This window comes from Corvus cornix, chromosome 4 (genome assembly GCF_000738735.6).
Source record: "Corvus cornix cornix isolate S_Up_H32 chromosome 4, ASM73873v5, whole genome shotgun sequence".
Lineage (NCBI taxonomy): Eukaryota > Metazoa > Chordata > Aves > Passeriformes > Corvidae > Corvus > Corvus cornix.
The window spans coordinates 15,539,165-15,565,082 of NC_046334.1; the positions used below are offsets into that span (position 1 = coordinate 15,539,165).

The 25,918-nt window shown below is 43.1% G+C and overlaps 1 protein-coding gene across 2 annotated transcripts in view; it reads right to left on the reverse strand.

Annotated features, from left to right (window-relative positions):
• AFF1 (AF4/FMR2 family member 1) overlaps positions 1-25,918 on the reverse strand; it is a 68,264-nt gene that overhangs the window by 11,103 nt on the left and 31,243 nt on the right. Inside the window, exons 4-12 of one of the 2 annotated variants that reach the window (XM_010411972.3) lie at positions 14,082-14,126; positions 12,981-13,067; positions 12,358-12,394; positions 11,943-11,994; positions 7,600-7,654; positions 7,428-7,471; positions 5,853-6,009; positions 3,673-4,551; positions 1,908-2,005 (exon numbers count right to left, since the gene is read on the reverse strand). In XM_010411972.3, the coding sequence (XP_010410274.1) occupies positions 1,908-2,005; positions 3,673-4,551; positions 5,853-6,009; positions 7,428-7,471; positions 7,600-7,654; positions 11,943-11,994; positions 12,358-12,394; positions 12,981-13,067; positions 14,082-14,126 (1,454 nt within the window). The remainder of the gene's footprint in view (positions 1-1,907; positions 2,006-3,672; positions 4,552-5,852; positions 6,010-7,427; positions 7,472-7,599; positions 7,655-11,942; positions 11,995-12,357; positions 12,395-12,980; positions 13,068-14,081; positions 14,127-25,918) is intronic. The other variant, XM_010411974.3, reaches the window with a different exon arrangement.

The window sequence follows — 25,918 nt, forward strand, 5'->3', positions numbered from 1 at the left end:
GAAGAGGGGGAGTACCCAGTAACAACCTTTCAAAACCACCAACATACGCCTGTGGCATGAACGATATGCACATGGTATCGGTACGTGTAGCATGCTCTGTCCATCTTGGGGGTAAGGCATTAGTAGTGCCTTCACCCTTCAGGACGGCGCAACAAATGGCCACACACACCGCGAAGGAACCCATTTCACATGGTGATCTGTGGAGACAAGCATAAGCCCTGCCCCATGTTAGTAGTAGGTCTAAGGGTCCTTTCCATTGCCCTGCAAACAGGTCCTTTACCATTACCAGAGGTCTGGGACGAGTCTTCATATTGAAAGAATATTGTCTTTGACATGCTGTTTGGCCAACCTCATCTCGATTTAATCTGTCACGTGGGCAGCCCACGAGGGAGGTAATTCAGTGACTAAAATCCCTGGGACGAATCACCCAACAAGGCAAATGAACTGCAGCACTGCCGGCCTCTTCCCCTTTTGGTAGATGGTATTTTCTGTGGTCAGAGATACTCACCCTGACACTTGATCCTGTATGTACTTTGACAGAATTAAACTGAGTTCTTCCTTTAAGACTTCCCAGATAAACTAGACAACACTTACAAAGTTGAGAGAGACTTAAAATGCTGTGATCTTAAATGGCAGAGATCATCACATTGAATAATACTAGATTTCTGATCATTTGAAGTTAGGATGACCAGGGAACTCTGGCAGCTCTAAACAGCACCAAATAGTTCTAAACTTTGTTTTATCACTTCTCTTTTACATATTTTTAATCAGTTTCTCAAAGTTTGCAAGAAAACACTGAGCAGAGAATCCCAGCTCAGGGACTGCAACATCAGAAGAGGAGGAAATGAAGTTTAACCCAGTGAGAAGACTGAGGTGTGATGGTGCACATCCTGCCTCATTCTGTTGTACATGGGACAGTCCTCTCCCCTCTTTTACCACACACTTTTCTCATTGTTTGGCCCCTACTCACATCACACACATGCTCCCAAGCTTCTCCACCTTGGCACAGCTGATGCTCCACAGAGCACAGAACCATCACCTGACCTGCCCCAATGCACCCTCTCCCCAAAAATGCATCCTATCCTTCACATTCCAAAAGCCAGACCATGACTAAAACAGGTGTTCATTTTCACTGAGAAAAAGGGAGGAATAAACCCCAGCATTAAAGCTCTTCTATTACTACCACAGCTCAAATATCACTTCACCCAACTAAATGTTAGTCCCAATGCCTCAGTGCTTCTGGAGTGCATCAGTGTTTTCTCTTCAGAAAAGCAGTTTACTCCTATTGTCAGGACACAAACCTCAACACTGCATAGCAATCCAAGCCAACACCTCAAATCCAAGCCACAAGCCAGCAGGAATTGAATGCAGTAGCCCATGACTGAGGCATGAGTCTCTCCTCTTGGGAACAGTGCCCAATTGGAAACATGCTCTTGGAAGCACTCACTCTAGCAAAGGCCTAGCCAGAATGCTGGCAGTGCTCTGGTATGCAAATTACAGGGGAAGCTGCAGCAGATCTACCAGAAGCACTGCAAATGCTGTGCTGGGAAAAAGGAGGAACTCCTGGCCATGAAAGCCACCTGTAATTCTAGACGGTCAGGACTCAAAAGGCATGGTAGTTGTGTGTCCATTGGGTCACTTAGGAAAACAAGGGAAAGACAACAGGATTATTTTAGTGGAGAAAGGAAATGCTCCCTACCCTTACCCACCCACATCTACAGAACTGTTTTCTGGACTGGTTACTTCCAGGATGTAAAGGCAAATCTGTAGATTAGGTTTCAGAAGGCACATTATTTTAGAAGCAAACCCATGAGTGTAAGGACAGGAAATACAGTTCCTTGATCTAAGCTGTTTAGGAAAAACTTGCATTTATACATCCTTCTGCCATTCCACTACTGTATACTCACTTCAATTTGCTGGAGTCTTTGCTAGCTGAAGACTGCAATGATTTTGTTTCTTTTTCTGATTTCATTTTCTTCCGATCAGTCTCCTCCTTCTCTTCCCTCTAATAGGAAGGAAAAAAAAAGGAAAAATAAAATTACTTAGGTTTTCAAAGTTCACATAAAATACAGACCAACATGGCTAAGTTTGATTGATTCTGGTTAAAAAAAGAAGAAAAAATACCTTATTGGAACCAACAAATTGCAAATCCACAGCACAGAAGATACAGATTGCAAGCTCATTGACAAGTAACCTAAAATGACATTTTATCTAATTTTGCTTGGATAGATTAATTGCTCTGTAGTGGCAGGGATGGAACTGCTAAACCTATTGCTGCTAACAGTAATCAAAAGCAAGGCACTTGCATGTCACTTGGATCAAACAGATACTCCAGATGTGCAGGGGGTTTGGTTTTTATTACGAAAATGCTGATACAGGTGAAATTTTTAAGTGCTGGTAATCTAGGGACCCCAGAATTGGATGCAGTGCTCCAGGTGGGGTCTCACCAGAGCAGAGCAGAGGGGCAGAATCCCCTCCCTCAGCCTCCTGACCACACATTTTTGGATGCAGCCCAGGACACGTTTGGCTTTCTGGGCCGCAAGCACACACCTCTGGGTCATGTCCAGGCTCTCATCCAATGGAATCTCCAGGTCCTTCTCTGCTGGAATGCTCTCAGTGAGTTCTCCCAGTCTGTACTCACGTCTGGGACACAGCCAGCTTTGTGTCACTCACTGGGCTGTGCTGCGACACAAAGCCTGCCTCTGGCAGGGTGCTCAGGACAAGGCTCCAGCACTGAGATCACATCCTTATGCTGTTTTTCAGGTTCGACACTGCCACAAAAGGCATCTGACAGCTGTACCTGACCCAGCTGGCTGCTGTGAGGCCTGAGCCTCCAAGGGTACTAATGCACTGACAGAACTGACAGTGAGGCTCTAAGGGGGGTTTCTCTGCAGTCAGGCACACTGGGATTGCAAGGGAAGACATGTCCAACATCAAATAACTCCTCTCCTGTGTCTCCTAGACAACAGGAGAGATGTGACAGATTGACTGCCTGCTTCCCTTTCTCCCACTGCTCTGCAAGAGCAGAAACTTCCGGGGGTCTCTCAAGTTTCTTTACTATTTCCCTGCTCTTCTCAATTCTCCCTCACAATTACAAGAAACTCATTAAATGGCAAAACTAAATGAAACCCAAACCAAGGTTATTCACCCACCCATGCTGAGCTACCTGCTCTGTGAGGAGGAGCAAAAGTGGAGTCAGGGACTGAAATATCCAGAGGGAATACCTATTCACCACAAGGCCTGCAGACAACTCTTTGTGCAGCCGACCCAGCTGGCTGGAGGTATATTCATAGTCGAGTCAGCTTTCCAAAAAACACTTGTGAGCAACGATCACCTCAGTTAAATAAAGGACTTTCTTGTAATTCAAGGGAAAGTGACTGTTACAACTGGTTTTGTTGTCTGACAAAACTAGGATTTCAAGGAAACAGAGCAAAAATATATTCTGAAACACCAAAGCACGTTAGATAGCTTCCAGGGCTTTTTGTTTGCTCAGGAGGGGATTTGTGACCAACAAGAAACATCCGCAGACAGTCTTGCTTCACATGCCCCTTGATAACAGCTTTATTGAAGGATAATGGCTCTACTCCCAACCTATGAAGTGGAAACTCCACATGGGATTTTCAAACACCACATTGGTCCTTGTACAAACCCACCTCCCACTCCACCTCTCACCTTCTTCTTTCCAAGGGACTCTTCAGGAGTGTCCGTGGCTTTCCTCTTCAAATTCTGCTTCCTCCCACCAGAAAGGTCCTTGGTCTCTGCTTTCCTCTGGTGTCCATCTTTCCTGGGGGGCTGAGGGACTTTCTCCAGGTGACAGAGATCTATTTTCACCACAAGGCGCTCACGGGTTGGGGGGTCCCTCACTGGTGAGAGCAACTTCTCCCCAAGAGGCAAGGGTAGTTTCTCCTTGTGCAAATCCTGAGGCCTGTGGCTGCTGGTCCTGATGGGGGTTGTGCCCTGGCCCTGAGGAAGGGGACTGAGAGCATCATGTGCCTGGGCATCTCCCATGAGCTTGGGGTCCAAGAAGGGCTTGGCGTTGGCCTGGTGGGAGCCCTTGTCCTTTTTTTTCTCAGAGGGCTCTTGAAGTCCTGGCTTCAGGTCTTTTCTGTCAGTGGATTTTGTCTTCAGTGTTTTTTTGACCTTCAGCTTGTCCCTAGAAGACTGGTCTGCAGCCTCCAGAGGACCAGGCTCACTCTCCACCTTCAGGCCTCTCTTGGGTCCCTCGTGCACCAGGGGCTTGCTGGGCCTTTTGACCCCCACAGTCTGCCTGGGCGAGGGCTCCTCAGCATGTGCAGGAGGCTTCTGGCAGCTGCGTTTGGTCGGAAGAGGAGCCTCCTGAGGAGCCCTGGCCACTTGGCTCTTGTGAGGAGGCTCCCTCAGCTCAGCATGCTGCTGGGAGGAATTGCTGCTGATGCCCCACTCCTGTTTCTTGCCCTCCTCACGTCCATCCCCACAGGCAATTTCACTGAGGCTCTCTGTTGGCACTGCTGGTGGATTCACCTTGGTCAGCCAGTTGTCGAGCTGCCACTTATTAGAAGTTGGTGGCTCAGGCTGCAGACAAGAAGAGAAAGGGAGGATTCAAAACTGATGCCTTTATGGGCTATTTCCACCCTAGCACAGCTCACCAGAGCCCAGGGACTCTTGCCTAGAGGTCTCAAAGTGTGTGCTTTTGCATGTGAAGAACTGACTATAAACAAACAGGCCACGTGCACTAACTTGCTCCAGAGCATCATAGACGAACATCTGGCTGAATAAAAAAAAGGATAAAAAGGTCAATGGCAAGTAGCTAGGACTTCATTGGTATTTTCAGGAAAAAACAGGCAGAATTTGGTGAAAGAGGAGAAGTATAACATCTTCCTTCAAGGACACCATACTGCAGCGGGCAAAGTCTGTAACTGAAATGCTGGAGGGCAAGAAGTATTAGAGTCAGATGCAAAGACAGGCTGTCTCAAAGCTTGTTTTTGGCGTCTCCCTGTTCATGCACTTCTAAGGTGAAAATAAAGAAAGCTAGAGCTGAGGCAGGGGAGGAAAAATAAATGAAAGGGCTTTGTAAAAGTACCTCAAAACTGCCAGTAGATTGTTTTACATCAGCTGTGGTCTGCAGATACAGCCATGCACTTCCCACTGGCTTGAGAACGTTTTGCAAGCTGGAGGAACTGTTTGAAAGCATGGGACATGAGTACTTCTGCAGAAGATTTTTTTTAAAATGCATGGTCTCAATTATGAAAGTTTAAGGCACCAAGTTCTGTTTGTCTGTTTTCCCAGTAAAAGCCTCAGAAATGCCACTGCAGCAGTATCCAAGCCAAATTCAACAGCAGCAAGACTAAGCATATTCCAGCCCTTCTTGCAGTTCTGATCTCTTCAGCTGCGACCTGGAAGAAGCTGAATCTGTCACTCGGGCACAGGAGCTGCAGGGAGGTAGCAGCTCCTCTTAAATTATCAGGAAACTGGTCTCACCCTGCCACCACTGCCCACAAAGGCACCCAGAAATCCTGCATGGGCAGAGGTGGGCCCCACACAGCCCAGCCCAGCCATGCTTCCCATCTGTGCCTTGCTTGTATCTCCACAGTGAAGGCATTGATTCCTCCAGGAGAGCTAGACAACTATGCCAAAGGACACAGGGGAGCACCCCCAGGTTGGGCATCTGAAAGTCTAATTATGTTGTTACTAAGGGTAACTAAGGCTGACAAACTCTAGAAGGGAAGCAAAGGGCAAGAAAAGTCGAGTGATGCAGCAAAGATGTCAAAGGGACACCTGAACAATGACAGTGTTTCAGGTCTCCTGCCCTGACTGCATTGAGAGTGTGAGGCAAGGGGCTGTGTAAGCAGCCTCTGCCTTTTATTTGCATTCACCTCAAGTGCTGGTGCTCTTGGAGGGTCGTTCACTTCATTGTCACTCGAGTGGCTCTCTGTCTCCGAGTCTGAGGAGCTGTCTGAGTCACTGGTGCTCCCTGACTCCGAGCTGCTGGAATGTGCTGATGCCACACTCTTGGGCTGGGACTGTAAGGAACTGCAAGGCCACCACGAGATAAAATTAGAAAGCAGCATGGCTGAAGGTTACTTACTTATTTTATTGACATGGCAGTATTCAAAAATAAAACTGAAACCCCGTGTTTTGGCACTGAGATGAGAGGGGAGCAGGCCAGAGATATACATTGGCATACTCAACACATAAAACACCAGAATATAAAATTGCTGGAAATAATAAACCTTCAACTCCAACCCAGTCAAATATGTAAGCAGGATGGCACTGCCACAGTGTGAAACTGCATTTAGCCAATCAAAGTTTAAAAAGCACCAAAACTGCCCAGTGCTTTTCTGAAAACCCCAACCCTCAAAATGAAAAACTTGAAATAAAGGTGAACAAGACAGGAACATATATTTCAGGATGGTTTCTGTTTTTCCTGTTCTGCCCATTAAGTTTTCACTTCATCTGTATTATTTGGTCATGCTGCTGTAACCACTTCATTAATAGCCACATGAGGCAGCAGCATTTCTTGCAACACCCTCCTCTAACCAAAAGTGTTTTGCTCCACACTGACAGTGGAGTGGATGGAATTGAGGGAGAGCTGTCACTTTTATGCACAGTGGTTTTTTTGTTTTGAAATGGGCTTACAAAATTAAAATGTAGATATTTTATTTTTTCTGCTTTGGTTTCCCACATCAGTATCAACACATTTGTACGAGTTGGAGGCAAGCTCCTTGCTGATACAAGACTGATATCATGAGAACACTCCTATTTTAAGAGTTTGCAGAGACACAGATCATGCCAAGCATTGGTGTGCTCCTCTGCAAGTCTGACTTTGCAGACCACTACCTTGTGCTTGAAGAATATATATATCAAGCCAAAAAAATCTATGTCAGCGCTCTCCTATAGGAAAAATTGTGAGCTTTTCCGCCTTCCTTCCTCAAATGCTGGCATGTGGCTGTTCAGTCTACCTTGAATATTGCTTCTGACTAACAATACATGGCAGGAACTGCTTACAGTCAGCTTCCTTATCAAGGAGAGCTGAAACAGCTTCAAGGAGCCTTCCTAACCCTTTCCTGTTCTTTACCCACTTGGCTGTTTTGGGCTTCCTTCTGAGCTAAAACTGGACTCACATCTCACCCATTGCCACTACAGCTGAAAATCCCATTAGCTGCAGTGTGATCTACAGACACACTGGTGGAGGGGAGGAGGAGAAGAGATGGGAGCAGTTGAGGAAATACAATTCTGGTTCATAGGCAAAATCCAGCATGCCAGATTATTCATTTCTAATTGGAGCTTTCTTTAAAGCCCCACACAACTAAAGCTGACTTTCAACAGCAGCCAGAAACCAAAGTCTGTAGCTACAGGAGAAACCAGGAACCCTTACCCTCCTACCCCACACATAAAAAACAGTTTTGTTTTACTCCTTATGTGGTCTAGTGAGTAGTTTGGGAACAAACCTGTACCTTGGAGCAGCAAGTGAAGAAGGTGACTTTTCAACAACCTGTTTTGTTCACAAAAACAAAGAGGAGAGGGGGAGGAAAGGTTAGCTCAGAACTCAGAACAATGCAACAAGTGGTGATGTTTAAAGGGAAGTCTGTGTGCCTATTGTATAAAACAGCTAAAACCGACTTGGTCGTCACCACTCTCTTCACTATCACTGAGTTGCAGGTCGTCCTGGAGCATTCTGAAAGACAACCAGAAGATAAATATCAGCCAAGGCAGACACATTTTGAAGCAGCAGGCACTGAAAAAGATTTGGTTTGTGCTTGCCAAAACAAACCAACCTCCCCCATCCTTTCTGAACATTTGGCATGCTCAATCTACTAAACCCTGTCATTACCTGAAATGAATGGTTAAAATGTTTTGCTTTTTTTTTTTTTTTACCTCTGCTTTCCAACTGACCTTGGGATACTTTGCAATGGAGGTCTGTAGCAATGGCTGCCATTTACAGACAACAAAGACCAAGTTCTGTGTGGGGAATGCTCCTCAGAAAGGCTACCTAGCACACTGGCACAGGGTGGAAGAAGTCTGATCCTGGTACAGTAAGAACTCTCATGCTATGAGCCTGCACTGGCTCCTCAAGGGACAGAAAGCAACAGGAGCACCAGGAGCTGTGCATGTCCACACACTCTGCTCTCAGGGGCTGCGAATATTTCTTCTGTCCCAAGGACTCTCATTTGCTGCTCTAGTCTCCTGTCACACATAGGTAAGTCAATGCCCATCTCCCATCTCTTCCCCTCACAATGAACTCCATGCTCCTGCACATCTCAGCAGTAATGTCGAGCAGCTCAGGTACTCAGAGCAGTTTACAAGTGGGGAGGCACAAGCTCTGTTTCACTATTGCTAGAGAAGAGAGCAGGCTGCCCACAAATATTTCCAAAAGCATCATTTAGTCCTCTGCCTCCAGGTGGTAACTACTGTTTGCAATTTCAATATATTACCAAGGTTGATAAAAGGCTGGAAAGGAAGGAGAGGGACCCAAAGCTCTCCCAGATTGTTATCCCCCTCTTTGGCAAACTTGCAGGCATCCCAAAGGAGTTGGAAAATAGGCAGGCAAAACTTGGCTATTCAAAAGTACAGTTACTCAAATCCTGAAACTAGCTAGTGATTGACTCCTCAACCCAGAGGACTATTCAAGTGTGCTTCCAAAAATGGGATCAAAAGCTTGGGAACTGAGACAGGAATTTTAATCAATCAGATCAAAACTCTGCTTATTTCAACCTCATTTCAAACCACAGGTTTTCTGTGAGAAATTTTTCTTATTACCAAATAAGAAAAATAAGACTGTGACCCCTCATGACAACATGTTTTATAGCAAGAAAACAAACATAAGTGATCCCCAGTGAACCACACCACATCACCCTGGAAAGAGGGGGAGAAAGTTGGAAAAAGTCGGTTCTTTCTTTGTTCAGGCATTTTGACTGCCATTCCCCTGTGAGCTACCCTCCACTGCCTCATTTCCTCACACACCTTCTCGGTGGAAATCACCTCTTGCCTCTTCACTAAGAGTAAACACTGAAGGGAAGCTCTATGCGACACCACCTTGGAAAAGGAGAGCCCTGAATTTCCTACAGAAGGCAAACAGCCCACAGCCTGCAGTAATCCTGCATGAGCCAGCACTGCATGTGGGCCAGAGCCCAAGTTCACTGCCAGACAGATGAGGCACAGAAAGATAAAAAATAATACAGGCACTCTTCACACTTCTGGGCAGTTTGGCCAAGCATCTACTGGTATCTCAGTGAATCCTTTTCATTTTCTTTTACAACTCCATAGGGGAAGGAGTCCTTCAAAATGGTAGTGAAGAAACTTCCAGGGATGCAAAAATATGCTGAAAGTTTTTGAGTTTGCTTTTGGGTTTGGTTTTTGTTCGTTTGTGTTTGTTTTATTTTTTTCTGCTTTAAGAACTGGGGACTAAAGACTTATTTCCTTTAGAGGTAAGAGGATAATCATAGAATCACAGAATGGTTTGTGTTGGAAGGAATCTTAAAGATCATTTCATTTCAAAACCCTGCTGTGGACAGGGATGTGCAAAGAAACTACCTCGATTTTCTTATATCTGATTTAGCTGTTTTTAATAAAAAGGACTACCTTTTCCACCTGAGCTGCTGGTAAATAAAATCCATCAGCATAAAAGAACACTGCAACTACATATACTCTATTTGGGATCAAGGAAGAACACTAGACTTCAAGGCATACTTCTGCAAGGGTAGCCAAAGCCAGTTTCCCCAAAACAGGGTTTTGACAAATTGTTAAATAGGCTAGTTAAAGAAAATAAATCTGTCTTAATAATTTTAATGCTCCAGTTAGCTCAGGAGTTAATAGATGCCAAGGTTTCATTTGCAGGACCTGTTCATTTGCAGCTTATATACACACCATTAATCTCCCTACAGCTATTTAAAAAGAGTTCTTTCAGTGAGAGAAACAGCACTAAAATTATTATCACTTGCCAAACAACCTCACTGAAAGCATAGGCTGGTGCCTCTCTGCTAGCCAGGTTAAAGATGAATCACCAAGAATGAGCTGGCATGTCCCCTTGTAAAAGAAGGGCTGCTTCCATTCCAGCAGTGCCAGGTGCAAACTTCAAGGCTGCATTCAAGAATGAAATCCATCTGGGAAATCCCTACACGGTCTGAAAAGCTGAATGCTTAATTTGGGCACACAGATGCCCTGGGATTTCATCTTCTAATTAACCAGCACAAACGCTGTTTGTTTTCATCCAGCCACACTTTGCAACACAAGCTACTCCAGGCAGCTGAATTTTCAGACAGTCACGTGTGCTTTGAACAGCACAGAAAGCCAGGCCTGTTGTGCCAAAGAAAACAAACACAAAAAAGAAGGGATGCATCAGTTCAAGAGAAAGATGTAGAGGAAGTCCTCGGGCAAGCCTCACTTGGACACAAACCCAGGCCACCCTGTTCCTCCTGCTTCCACTGCCTTTGCTGGCCATGGGCACACACATCCCTTGCAGGTGAGCACTGGCTCTGAAGGGCCCAACAACGATGCTGAGCAGAGAGGGGATTACATCTAAGGACAGAGCTCCTTAGCTAAAGGAGCCAAATTTACACGCCAAATTCACAATTCTGGCCCTGTGGGCTAAGAAAGGAGTCTTTTCCAATTCCTGTCTGCAGGAAAAGTCTCTTCTCTCTCTGCTGCCTGGAAAACTGACTGAAGGGCTAAAGGGATTTTTTAAAAGCAGCTGAGAACTGAAATAATGATGATGGCCATAGGGTAGCTGAGGAGGAAGGCACAGCCTGGAGCAGTTGGAAATACTAGTTTTAATAGTGCAGTGAAAATTTACAGAAGTCATTGAGGACTGAAGTGGGGTGGAAGAAAGTGAACCAAAATAAGGAGGAGATTAAGGGAGTAGCTGACTGCTCAGCAGGACACTATCCCATGCTCCCAGTGAGTGAGGGCTCCAGTGCATCATGCTGCAACAGTAGGAAAAGGAATGTTTAACAGACCCTACAGAGCTTGAGTGAAAAATTCTAAAATCGCAACCAAGACAGAGACATGCTTTTGCTCTTACTTGTGACTAGCCCAGTTTTGTTTTGTTTTTAATTAAATTATTTGTGATAAGGAAAAGGTAAACAAGTGGAGTAAGCTGTACAAGTCTGTAGTTTGCAGCCTTCCATGGAACAACACATCATGGAGTAATGAGATCTTTATGTATCATATCAACTGACAGACATTTAAATTTAATGTCTCAGCAAGTGCCTTGCACATGGACCCCTGAGCCTTCCAGACATGGAAAGACTTCCATTTGTTACTTGGGGCTCAGAACCCACCAATGCTGCATTTGGCCAAGTTAATCCTGAAAGATTAATGTCAGCCCACACAAAACTGCTTTCAAGCAACTTCTGTAATTAACCTAATTAGCAGATAACCACTTTTCACCTACAAGAACGGCACCAAGTTATTTTATGTACCAATTTTTTTTTCTTTAAAATTTCAGCCCTGGTTTTTACAGTTCTTGTAGCTGTAGCTTTACTAGCCCTCCCAGGCTTCAAAACAATATCCAGAATCAGATTCAGTTTGGATCCTTTGTAATTTATGTCAGTTGGATACATTATTGTAGGTTGAAGAGCACAGAAGTGTGATGTGAAACAGCCACAGATCAAAAGAACAAAATAACTTTAATCTGGCGCATTAATAGTTGGTTTTTTCCTTCAGTTTTGTTTTGGTTTTAATACAGTCATCATAAACATGACAAGGTTTAGTGGACTTGGCATTGTCAGGTTAAGGGTTAGGCTTGATGATCTTAAAGGTCTTTTCCAACCTAAACAATTCTATGATTCCATCATGCAACAATTCTATTTCTTCTGGTGAAAATTCCCTCCACTGAAGTTCTCTAAGAAAAATCAGACTGATAAAACCTTAATCTTCAGAAACATCAAGTAACCCAAAATTTAGTTCATTCCAGGTCCTTTTAATTAACTGCACAGTAGAGATGTGAACAGAGTCTGGTTACTTACGATGTTCTTGGCTGAGAACTAGGCAACGTTTCTGAAGGTGCTCCATACTGCTCTGGAAATCAGAAATGAATAGGTTGGGTTTATTTGCCTCCTTGTAGCCTATTTTACCCTATGGTTTCTGAGCACCAGAGTAGACTCATCTAGGACATAACTGTCATTCAGATTATTCATCATTTCAAATGGGGTTTCCTAATGAAATAATGTTTGTCTTCTGATGAACTACTGCCTTAATGTCTAGGTAATGAATGTATACAAACTCTTGAGCCATTTCTAAATTCATCACTGTTCAACAAAGCAGAGGAAACCACGCCTCTTAATTATTGTAAACATTTTACACGCCATGTATAACACACAACACAGAAAACTATCTGTCAATACACATATAACTGTGTATTTCCTTCAGGTATCTACTTACTCTGATCCTTTGCTACAGATCCTTCAGGTTGAAATTCCTAGAAAAAAAGGACAAAGTGCAAATTGAGAATAAAATAAACGAGCTCTCTTGTAAGAGCAGCATACTGATGATTTGTTTTCCATGTGTTACTTTACTGTAATAAACATTTCAACTAGCTTGTCAAAGCACCCAATAGTCTAAGCTGGCCTGACGTAGCTTAGCATGGACAGAAATGGTAATGTGCTACTGTCACCAAAAATGTGTTGCTAGCATATTAGGGGTATGTACATGCTTGAAGAAATATTTTAAAAATTTTATAAGAGCTGCCAAACACTTCTGTTTAACACAGTCAGCAAATATTTCTGTTGACAAAAAGATAAAATGTATTTTGTGTTTCAGCAGAGATACTTAAAATGTCTCAGAAAAGCAGCTGCATTTGAAGACCACAATTACAACAAACGTCTAAGTTGCTGAAGCATTTTTTTATTCGTCCCCATTGTGCTTTAATTTATCTGACTACTTCTGAAGGTAATACCTTCTAATAGCCCTTAACGAGGGGGACAAAATCAGATGGAAACACATGCAAGAGCCAGAAAACTCTCTTCTAGTTTATCAAAAGTCCTGGCAGAAAGAGGGCATCTTACCTTTGTTGGGAATGGAAATTTGGAAGGCTCTGCTTTAGTAGGCGTATTAAGAGCTGTCAGGGGAGGTGGCCAAGAGCGGGTCATTTCCTGGAAAGAGATTGAGAGGAGCAGCTATCAGGATTTTTGCTGAAAGACACAGAACAAGTTTCATGCTTCAGAGATTCATTTGGATCTACCTCTTCATGCATTTGGACATGTTTCCCCATGTTGCTACAAAAATAGTGATATGCATTACTAACAGGCAGGAACATAGGATATGTCTGGTGAAACACAAAAGGATGCCAGACTTCCAGGTGGAATCCTCATGCTGCAACCCCAACCAGCACAGGGCAGCCAGTGGGCACCTGTGCACAGGTCCCCTCCAGCTAAAACACTGCCCCAACAGCAGCTTCTGGAGAGCAGTCGAGGCATCAGGATTTTGCAACCTCAAGCAACAGCAAGGGAAGTGAACTGCAGAAATCAAACTGTTCCACCAGGACTTCAGAGTCTCAGAATAGCATTTGACATCAAGGAACTGTCTCCTCAGGATCAGCACCACTGGCCTGGGAATCCCAAGGCATTTTCACACTGTGCACAGGGAAGGGGTAACATGGACTCAGCCACAGCCACTGGGAGCCTGTGCACTGCTCACAGAGTCAGTTCTGACACAAGGTTAGAGCAGAGACAGTTTTGCATCAGACCTGGCTTTGCTCTGCATGAGTAGACTGGAATTACAGTGAGGGAGCAGCAGCAATGCCATGCACAGACAGGTGGGAAGGACACAGGTGTGTTCCTGCTCAGGGCCATGCTGCTGGGGCTGGCAGCATGGACACAAGGCAGCATGTCCAGAGCCTTTGGAGAAGGGGCACTTGGAAATGGCAACGCCCTGACTTGATGTAGGAGTAGCTCTGGCTGTCTCAGATGACTTGTCAGCCTCAAACTGCACCAGACTGTATTACATTTATGTACTGGTAAGAAAGACTGATCTTACAACTCCAGCTGACTCTTATCTTTACTTCTCCTCTGCTGAGTGAACAGAAGCAGAGAGGTATTTTTTTCCCAACCATTACATTAAGGCAAAAGCTAAGCAAACCCAGAGATCTATTATTTAAGAGTACCTACCCTCAAAATTTCTTCAATGGACTGCACATCAATGGGGTTGGTTTGCTGTGACAAGAAAGAGGAAAGCAGCATGAGTTTGTTTGGGTTTTTTACCAACTGACATGAGACAAGCATGCACTCAGTGAACATTTGCTTACCAACAGCTCAATAAATTTCATGGAAGCCCATTAGTAATAAAATGCTAGTAGGGATTAAAATCCCCATCAGAAGGGCAGTTAATAATGCACTTCTAAAAAGCCTCTTGTTTTCAGGTCCTTGGCAGATGTGAGGGGAGATTCCAACAGGACGCTCAGCCTGGAATGGGGTAAAACACCTCAAACAAGGCCACCAGCGGCAAATGGTATTGCACAGCTACTGGTGGTAAATGAAGAAGGGGGCATCACAGTGCTTTTGGTGTTTAATAACGCTGAAACCAGTCTGACTCATCAAGTTAAACATTCTGATTGTGAGATGAAGGTGTGGCAGACCTGGTAAAGTACCTGATAAAGGAGCAAACATTCTACTGATACTACCAATAACTTATCTAAAGCTGCTGAGCTGACACAGCTGACCTGAAGATGTGACTGACAGTCAATCACTTGATATTATAAGAACCCAATCCCAAATTTTAACAGCAGGGTCTTCTAACATATCCCTTCTCAGAGCGTATGTGTGGTTCCACACACTGATGTGCCCCAGCCATGGGGAACACCACTTCCCTTCCACAGATCAGCTTCTCACCTACTAACAAAGTGTGTGTTTTGAGAGTATCTGTTATTTACATGTCCTTTCCTAACTGATATCCTTAAAGGTGGCTGAAACAGAAGACGACCAAAGAGCTGAGTAGTCGTAACAAGCAAAATGCATCCCAGACCAGTTTCTTGTCTATAAACAAGAAATTCTATGGAAGTGTCCAGTCATCAGAGTAATTGCTGAAAGGGAAAGGCCAGGGAGACTTTATTCACATTCAAGGAAGAGGACAGTGAGCTACAGCACCCAACCAGAAGGAACTTCCCCAGAAAAAAGTAAAGAGCAAAGCAAACAAACACTTCAATAAAGTCAAAAATTATCATCCTTGGCCCTTTCACAGGAAGTCCACTCATCTGTTTCCCACATGCTGCACTATTTACATTGGAAGGAGAAGAGGAGATGAGGAATGCCTTTTCCTTGCAGCCCCATTTGTCTGAGTCTACATAAAGCTCTCTTTGAGGCAGTGCTCATTTGACAAAGCCTTGACTTTTCTTCAGAAAATCACGTATGGAGAGCTGCTTCTGACCTTACTCACCCAAACAAACAAAAGCTGAGGCACGGCCAGATTAGTCACACAAATGAAAGCAAGGCCTGCAGATGTGTCCCACAGCAGGCAGGAGGAGGGGACAGGGAGGGTGAACAGCAAGGAACTACCACATGGCAAGAGACCAGGATGCTTTGTAACTCACAGTGCCAAAAAAGGCACCTCTTTTCCTCTTCTACTTCCCAGCAAGCTTAACCTGGTAGCTCAGCCTAATTTATTTCTTAATACAGTAAGTGGAAAACAGCAGACACAAGCACTTGCATCTTCCTGTACAGATTGCTCCAGAAACTCCTGAGATATCCTATGACAGCATCACAAAAAAAAAAAAAAAAAACTTCCCACAAAACCGGTAAGAAATCAAGATTCCTGCCTGTACAAAGTATTTGAAAATTCTCTCTGTAATAGATTGATTGCAACAAATCAAAATCAGTTTACTTCACCCATTTCAGAAACTTAAGATTTATGAGGTGATAAGTGATGACAAAAGTGGAATTCAATTAACCTGAGAATCAGAGAATATCTGTAACAGCCAGTCTGGACCTCTCTTATCCTTGCCAAACAACCCACATCACCCTTCCTGGAGTTCCTTCTGATGAGTATGAAAAGACTTTGACATTGATACAGGTTTACATACACAGAGTATTTATAGTTCAATTGTCAGGAGGATTTATTGTAACCCCCAAGGGTTCAGTGACTGGTTGTTCACAGGTCCAGGGGCTCAGCAGAAACCACTTTGTTCCTCATGGCACAAAATTTAAAGGGAAAGAAACACACAACACTGAACAAGCACCACACAAGACTGCCATCGACAGCATAAGGACCTCTGTCTTTGTTGAATTTTTTAGGATACCATTATCAAATACATGGTGAAATGATTGCTCTAGAGATTACAATCACAGATTGTTCGGGACATGCACAGGGTCAAAACCACACCAAAACTGGTCAGAGTCAGCTGACTGCATGGAGGTTCTGCTCTCAGGTAGGACTGTGACTGTCCCTGTGCCCCAAACCTGTGGGGCATTCCCCCTTTCCCTCCATCCCAGCTCCAGTGACCGAGGACACTTCATCTTTTACAAAGCTATGCATCCAGTGCCTGAAGGACGTGGGCTTTTCTGAATCCTGAGTATTTTCTTCCCTTTTGTTTGTTTGGTGTTTTTTTTCTCCAAGTCACATCTTGGCTGTGTTTCAGCTTGTTAAACCACTAAACCACCATTAAACCACAATTACCACCCAGCAGCAAGGGATGTCCTTGCCAGCTTTAAGAGAAGAGTTTAGGGAAAAGCAGAAATATGATGCTGCTGCAGGAAGAGTTAAAAAACCATAAAGCCAAAGAAATCCCTGAAATGAGCTCAGCTCCACTGAGGACTGTGGGTGTGGGAGATCAAATATTCCACGTTGCTGTCTATCCCTGCTAGCACTTTTACAGCCTTTCCTGGGAACACTATAATGTGCTCCCCACAGACAACTCCAGTTAAGCCTGGTGCATATTTGTTGTCTGACACTGACATTTGTACAGTCCCCAGCTAGGATTTCCTTATGCCACATTCACACACTCTTTCAGTTTGGGAATGACACAGGCACCTCCAAATGTCACTTACAAGATGTTTTGGTGGTCAAGGTCAAGCACAACCAAACTGATGCTGTGCTTCAATAACAGCTAGCTCCCACAGCAATAATACTCATTTAATTACTAATAATATTAATAAGAATACTGATTTAAAAGTAAAAAAAGGAAAACAGCCACTAAAGGATTCACTACTACTTTGATCTGAACTGAAAAGGACTTCAGGCCAAAATAATTCCAAGCATCTACACAAACGTAAGAAGCCCTAGAAGTTACTTGAGGAATTAGTCTGTCTTTACTACAACAGGCTTGCAGAAATGCACAGGTGCACATACCCACAAAAGAGGAGAGGGAGCTCCTAATTTAGAAAACAATTTAAAATCCGCGCAGGCACTCAATTCACACTGCATAGCAACTGTGTGACGAAACTCTCAGAAATACTTCCTCGTCCTCTCCTCCAATTCCAAAATCCGTGCACTTTCATGAACACATAGCTCTGCTCACGCCCTGAGCCTTGCACAGCTCTGTTCGGGAATGAATGAGGAAATCACAATAATAAGAATCCCCAAAACCAAACTAAACTACCTAAGGAACCACCAGGCACACAAAAGGGATGCCCCACTGGCCATGATAATATGTGGGCCATAGATGCTACAAAGAATAAGCAGTGGTTGGTTGCTTTTTTTTTTTTTGTAATGAAGATGGGGTTAAAGAGCTTCTGCGGTTGTTTCTTTTTAAAAAGATATTCCATTAAAAATTACAGCACACATTTTCATCCCACTCTGTCACATGTGCCAAGTGGAGCTGAAGGATGGCTCTCATGTGGAAGAAGGGGGCTGAAGCTTTCTCCCTGGTCTTTAAATAGCTTGCCTCATCAGGAGGCTGTGGCAGAATAGTTTCAAGCAAGATGTCAAAAAGTCGCCTCCCAGAGAGAGTTGGCCATGCATTATTTCAGAAGCCACCACGTGACACTGCCGAGATGTGTGGGCTCAAACAAGGCCAGCGGCAGTCAGAGCACACAGAGTGTGCCAAGAGGAGGACAGGAGGTCTGGAAGCAGACATTAACTGGAATGGATACAGGCTGCATTAAGGTGTTGCAGACCTCTCTGTTTCTTATCACCTCAGTAATTTCCTCCCAACTGATTATCCCTGCTATTTGCAAACCTCTGCTGTCACAGCCCATTTGGAGCTGCCCCCTGACATCCTGTACACAAACAAGCCCCTTGTTTTCCCATCTCCATCTTAGGTGACAGTGGTGCTGCAGGTACCCAGGCAGTGTAGGAGAGGAACAGCTACAGCACGGGTGAGTTTCCTGTGCTGCCTGATATCTCCTCCTAATTAAAACTGAAATGTGTGTGTAAAGCCCAAACACACCAGCTATTGCTCTTTGCCTGATCTCAGACTGAATTATTAACGCCAACAAAACCCAAGCAAGTTGTGCAGCAATGATGAGAAAAGCCAATTATGAGTTCTGTGCCCTTCATTCCGCTGTCAGGTTTTTGTCATTTCCTAATGAGAGCTTTGCCCCTGCAACTATCAGCAGAGAAGGTCACCAGCCTCATACTAAAAAAAACCAACCAAACAAATAAAAAAAAATCACATTTTCAGCTGCTTCCCATTTAATACTACACTTTATTATACTTGAATAGGAATATCTAGTTTTAAATTTGTTTTTTCATGTCAGCTGCACAGTCATTGCCACTTGAATGCAATGAAGATCACAAAACTGCATATGCGTGAAGGGTTAGTTTGAAAAAACAGCAGGACAGAAATCAGACTGAAACCTACCACCCTGTCCTCACTTCACCCATCTCTGTGCTTAGCCAGTCAGAGCAGGAGATCTTGCATATTAGATGCCCTCTCCTCCTTGCACACAAGTCACGCTAGCGATACCAAGCCAACTTACTCTCCAAAGCAACTTCCCACCTGATGTATTTTTGTACAATTAAAAATCCATCCTTTCCATGCTATAGACAGATGAGAGATGGACACACACCAGGCATGTTTCAAAAATGACCCAGCCAATAAGAGACAAGGCATATTTTAACCAAGCCCCTACTAATCCTGATGATGGATGCAATAATGTTCTGCCATGTATTGAAAAAGGCTGCCAAAGCTTGAAGCTCAAACTGTCTTGTTGATTGACAGAAATACATAAACATGAAAATTCATAAAGGCTTTCACACACTATCTTGAGGAACACCAGACACCAAGCAGATTCTCTGCCAAGGGTGTTTGAATGTTCCATATCACAGATCAGAAGTCTTACAACGCTTTTCATTTTACACATCTGAAGTGCTTCTTATATTGTACCCAATATTTGAAAATAATGCTTTACAAACATTTATGAAATGGGTATTTTATATTATGAGAAAAACACGGAAGAAAACCTGCCATGCAATCAATGCATGCTTTGCTACCAGCAACTTTTTTTCCCTAGAAAGCACACAAAGTCTGTGCATAACGCTGTATTTTCCCACATGCACTAACCTAGTCCAAGGCCTTGTATTCCCTGAACGACGGAGCAGGGATATTTTGATTGCTTGTAGCTAAATGGATTGGAAACAATAGAAAATGACTTGGTTTTGAAGCACATACTGGTGAAACTTAGTAACCACAACAGCTCCCCGGGGCATAAAACCGCACTCTGATTTCCAGCCCACAAGTTCCACCAGCACCCACCCCTTCTGACAAAACACAACTGTCTCAGCTCTGGCATCAACAACCATTTAGGTGAACCCAGGAAAACATCACTGTCACAGCTGCTGCAATGAAAACAACCCCTGCAAACCACTGGAGAAGTGACTGCACAGGGGAAATAGGGATGAAAAGCAAACAGAACCATCAAAATTGTGTCAAATAAGAAAGATGCAGGCAGGTAGTCAACACAAGATTTTCTTCTGATTTCATGTTAAGAAATTGTAGGGATTGGGTTTTTTGTTTGTTTCCTTTTTAAAGTTAGTGCAAAAAGTATTAGTGTTTTTAAAAGATAAAATGTGGAGTATGAGTCTAAAGTCTAAAGCTTACAGATGTGTAAGTCTTTGCACTGTTGCCTGTGAGCTTTGGATTAAGTCAATAACAAATCAAAGAATGTGCAAACACTTCAAAACAAACTGTATTTTAAGGACGAGACCATCCCTTCCTGACTTCACACTTCCCTCATATGCAAGGGTGGAAATACATGCTTATATTTAGGTTTTCCTTGGTGCTATTTTTCTATTAAGCTCAAAAACATTTCAGAAATATACAATAAAAAGGGACTTTCATTACTGTCATGAAACCTTTATAGACATCATTTGCTTAAAATCTCAAATCATACAGGGCTCCATATGTCCTTAATGACTGGCTTCATAAACTAGGCTGCAGATTTGCAGATTTTAAAGGCCATTTTATTACAGGGAATATTGTCTGAGGTTTCATTACTACCATAAAATAACATAGAGGTACTCTTTAGCAGCAGAGACCCTCTAACAGCAGCTTGAGCTGTTCCAGGAAATTCAGGAAGCTGCTGTCACAGAACGACAAACCCGTGAGAAGGGAAGGCAATTTTCTCAGCAGGTTGTCCAAGACTAGGATTAATTTTCACAGGAGGAATTACTGCAAGACACATCAATTTTAGCACAGAAGAAGAAAGCTCACTCAATTTCAACAAAAACATGACAACCACAACAGCAACCAAAAAAACCTCAAACATAAGATAGAATACAAAAGGACAAAAAGAGAAAATTAAACACAAAAAAACCTGAAATAGCAGAAATTTTATAAAAACCTTATATCAGATTCTCTTTGTGGAAAGCAATAACAAGGTAGCACACACTGCAGAGCTGTAAAAAATATGTTTGGAGATGCACTTGTTTGGGTTTTGTCCCAGCTTCAGGTAGCCAGATGGGTGGGTTTAGCTATGGAGGATGAGTAGAAACAAGCCTGGGTCTCCCCTCTCACCAACCTACTTCTGCAACCTAATGGAGTGAGACTGGAATAAATCCAGAAAATCAAAGCAAAGCTGAAGTAGATCTGCTTGACATTGCTTTCAGAGTTAAGTTTCACTTTTGTATTCCGTGAAAAACAAAACCTATTTATGCTTTTTGCTTTGTGCACACCAAAGCAATGCTGAGGTACCAACAGAAATGTACAAAAGGATTCTGTCTCATCCAGCCAGACAAAATCTTCAAAATTACACTATAAATGCATTTGTTTTCTCATTTGTGTTTATGCTGCTTGCTTGAAGTCACAAGACTTCATTGTAGACTACAAATCCAATCTACCAGTCTCAGACTCCAAGGAGCCTTCTAAAATAATTTCTCTGGGTGCTACTTCAGGTCCTCTGTGGGCACCAGGGTTTCACCAGCAGCTCACCTGTAGCCAGGCTCCCTGTGGACAGCTCCACAAGCACACTTAACCCCTTTGAGTCCACTCCTCTCTTTTCCATGGCAATACCAAAGTTTTTCCACTAAAAATATGCCATATCACCTTCACTTCTGCTTTTGCCCACGCCTCAACTCAGCAGCCCAGCTCAAAGTGAAGACAGCAGCTCCAGCCTGTCACCACCCCTGACAAAGGTTTGAAAACAAATCAAACCATTCCCATGAGCTTTCTTCAGCTGACACTGAATGATCCTGGCAATTTAAGCATTTTACATCAAAATGCTCAGCAAACAATGGTTGTACTGTCCTGTCCCTGCGTGGGCGCCTGCAGGAAATAAAACATTCTTTAAAGATTTTACACGCTTTTCTAACCCTGAGATGGATTATTTTGCTCAATCTAAAAATAAATGCACGGGCCTCCCTGTGTTCAAATGGCGTAAGAAAAACAAATTGCTATTTTGTCTTTCTTCGAGTGAAGTAGCCAAGGGGGTTGTGTCCTGGGGGAACGGACTGTTGATATGTTTTAATGAAGGATTCGTTACAAATCCTGAGCTGCTGACAGAAATTTGTGCATCTCTTGTTAGCCTTCATCTAATAATAATACTACTGAAATCCAAATGAAGTAAGCATGGAAGTTAAGTGCAGCATCACCTGTCTATAGCCATGCAGACCCGGACTCCAGCCAAGGCTAATTATCTCACTAGTAAATTGCTCTGCACAAAGAACTTCCACACAAGAGCACCTCTCCATTGCAATTGCCATCTGTACAGTAGCTCTCAAAAACCTAATTCTGACGCCTTGATTCCACAGAACTTTCTTACCTACTGTCCCCTTAAAATCTCTCCAGTAAATAATTTATAATACTGTTTAATGAGAATGTGTAAGTATTGTGTCCATAAAAGGCTGAGGTTGTCTTTCAATGTAAGCATTTGAGTAAGAGCAGCAAGCCACCATTTCAGGCATTTTCTCATTTCTAGTACCACCTTGTTGCAATTTATGCTCATAGATATACTTTTACAGTATTTTGAGTAGCCTGATGCTAGCCTACTCCAGAAAAAAAAACTGGTCACTTCAGCTGAAACAACAGAAGATAAGATAATAATAATAATGTTTGTTAAGACCATCAAAGAAATTGGGGCTTTTGGTGGTGAGAGGCATCCTGTGGTTCTGGGGATCACCTCAGATAATTAACTGTTGCCATCTCTCAGAAATGTTTTCCCTTTCCAAAGACCACTTTCCCCCTGGAAAACAAGCCGAGTTAGATTTATGATGGCAGTGGTGGTACTTGGTGCACCTCCCCTTAATGACTCGGTAAACAAGACTTGGAGATGCAGGCTCTCCCCTCTGTTTGACAGCAGTGCCCCTCGGCACCTCCCTTCATTACCACCACTGCCAATAGAAGTTTGGGAAATAAAACAAATTGAAGAGACAGGCTGGAGCCTGGAGCAACATCACCAGTCCCAGGCCAGCACCCAGTACAACTCTGCTGCTGCTGCTTGGGACACACCACTCAACCAGGAGGGGAGCTAAAAGGCATCAGTCACCAGGACCAGTACATAAAAGGAGAAGGCAAGAGGGAGGGACATGAATAAAGGGATGCTTGTTAGTGCATCTAAGGATAGTATTCCCAAAGGAAGAAAGAGAAGAAAACACATATGTTGAAAGGATAGGAACTGTATCTCTCTCCTTAAGAAAATGAAGTTCTTAACTCAGAAAGAGCCTACATGCTATTTTTAAACCTTAATGGAAATGGAAGAAATATTTTTAAATGCTTCCAAACCAAGGAACTTAACCTGTGGGAAAAAAAATAGCAGATTATCCTTTTGCTTGCAAAGGCAACTATCACCATTGTTTTACAATTGAATTAACTGCAAAAAAAACTATTTCTAGATTTTATGTTTTGTGGTTGGAACAGCAAAGTGCCTTATTATTATCATCATCATGTATACACAGATGAAAGTTATCCTCCTCGAGACAAATATTGGACAAGTCTCTTGAAGCTCCCTATCTTGCTAAAGACAACGGGAAACCAGAGCAAGTCCTGTCCACCAGTTACATGGTCAGTCTTTTCAGTTTTGTGTGCTAAAAAGAGTGACCAGGTAAATGAAAGTAGCTTAACTTGAAAGCAGCTTAACTTAAACTTTCAGCTGTAAAAGCAGTGTGCAAGGTTGACAAGGTCTGCTCCCAGGAGATGTTTGTTTTTACTCAACCAAACACGCACACAGACTCTTTCATCCTCTCCTCAGCAAACAGCTTTGTGCACTCAGCAAAAACCCCACAGCACCCTCAGCTTGTTTGCCAGGTAGGAACAGAGGCCAGGGCTGGACAGAGCCTTCTAGAACCTTCTTTGCTCATGCTGTGCCTAGAACAACCAGTCCACAATATTTAAAATCCATACATAGAGGACACTTGCTTCTGTCATGACTCAAAGCGTAAGCTTCCTTAAAAGACATTTTTATCATTCCCTAAACTCTGCATTAAAGACTGCAGATGGTATTTCTCAAGTCCCAGAAATTCTTTATGGCCAGGCTTATGCCCTGCAGAGCTGTCACACACAGTTTTTACCTGCAGCCAAGCTGGTAAAAAGGGGGTGCTGAGCTAACATACCCGGCCGGCATTTGAGAAGTGATCCTTGTCAGTCAGGTGTAATAGGAAGGCTACAGGCCATGAGCCTCCCGGGCTCAAAGGCTGTCAGAAAACAAAGCAATACTGAGAAGATGGGAGTGGGTCAGTTCACTGTTTCTTTCCTTGTCTGTATAACCTGGAGGGAAGCAATGGCTTTTTTGCTTATTTAACATACTGACTGAATGGCTTCTAATTAAAATCCAAACAAGGAGACATGGTTACAAGAAGTACCAAGACACCAACCAACCTCTGCCTAAGGAAAAGCTTTCTCCATCTTTTCCTGAAGCATCTTAGGGACAGGAAACTGGAGAGGACCACAGACATTTCCAGATTTTCTGTATTGCTGTTTCACTGCCTATAATTTCCTTCATACATAATTGCTCAAATGATGCCAATGTTTGTGCGAAAAGTTCCCAAGAACCAATGGCAAAACACTCAAACCATTTAAAATACTTCAGGGATGTGAGCAGGCAGGTTCATAATTTGTAGCCACATGATGGACAGGGCTCAACAGCTTTGTGTACTGTGATTTCTTTATGTCCTCTCAGACAAAGTCTCTACATTGTAATAGTTTCACACAGAATCCTTAGACTCCTGAAAGCTGGACAAGCATTTCCCTACATGTGCACCACAGAAGGCTCCGAGGAAATAAATGTCTAAGGAAATGTCTAAGGGAAGGGTAGGACATACCCAAGGGGCTACTGCTACCATAGCAAACACAGAAATAAATACCACACTGCTTCTCCTCTTGCTTTCATTATGGAAAAGTGTGCAGTATTACTGTGGTAACACGAATACTGTATTAGCAAAGAGGGGCAGGAATGGAGCTGATCCTGCTCCACAGTACAGCATACCAAGGAGGCAAGGGGTGTCCTCTGCACTGGTAAAGCACAGATGGCATTCCTTCAGCACACCCAGCCAAGGATTAACAAAGCAAAACTGCAAAGAGACAAGCAACGTGTGACAGCCAAAGAGCACCTTCAGTAAAATGCCTGCTTCAAGTGAAAACATTCAGGCTGAATGCACCATACCCGTCACCTTTAGAGAACAGATGGTGTCCAGCCAAGTCTGAATTACAACTTGGTCTGAACAGCAATCAGCTGACAGGCTGATGAAAGAAACCAAAGTATTCCTTGTATGATGAGGACTAGGTTGGTTGGATCTGAATCTAACATGACTGTTTCCTGTTACATGAATTCACCCTACATCTTCCCAAACCTATAGCATTCTTCATAAGCCACTGCTATTCAAAACACAACATGCATAAGTCATATTTTAAAAAACTAATGTTCTTAAACCAAGTTACAAAAATACAAGCTTTAGAAGAAATAGATACCACACAGTGTTAATAAGGAATCGTTCCACACATTGCTTATTTTACAACAAACTTGTAAAATGCTCAGTCACTCTGCCAGTGTGCAAATTCTAGAGACACAGAAAAATACTTGTAAACACATACAGCAGTTAACCTTAAAAATAATGGGGAAGTGCTCACTCACTTCTCCCTCTTGGGGTGCTTTCGATTCAATAGTGTATTAAAACAAATTCTTGAATTTGGGCTCTGATTCAAGGTAAATAAATTCTCTTAAAATTATCCTAATACAGATACTGAACTCTCTCATCTCCCAAGAAGCAGAAAAAAATAAGTATTCCTATGTTATTGCTATTCTTTCTAACTTCAAGCAGTAAAAAAGATCTGAAAATTTTAAGTAGGTTTTTGGGGGGTTTTTTAATGGTCAAATTTTTCTTTTGACTTAGTGAAGCATTGCAATCCAGCCAAGATAACATTTCTGACTGTGGCATAACCTAAGCTGTACAGTAATGTCTTGAATAGCAAAAGTTACTATTTCTCTTCAAAGGAAAGTGCACTTTTGAACAAGTCACCCAAACTGGAGTTTCTGTAAGTAATGCAAGTTTAGGTCAAGTTTCATAACTGGTTAAAAATTATTCCACAAGCTAAGTACTATTGAGCTTTATTTCCTTAGCAGCAAAAGCAAACATCACCCTTGTT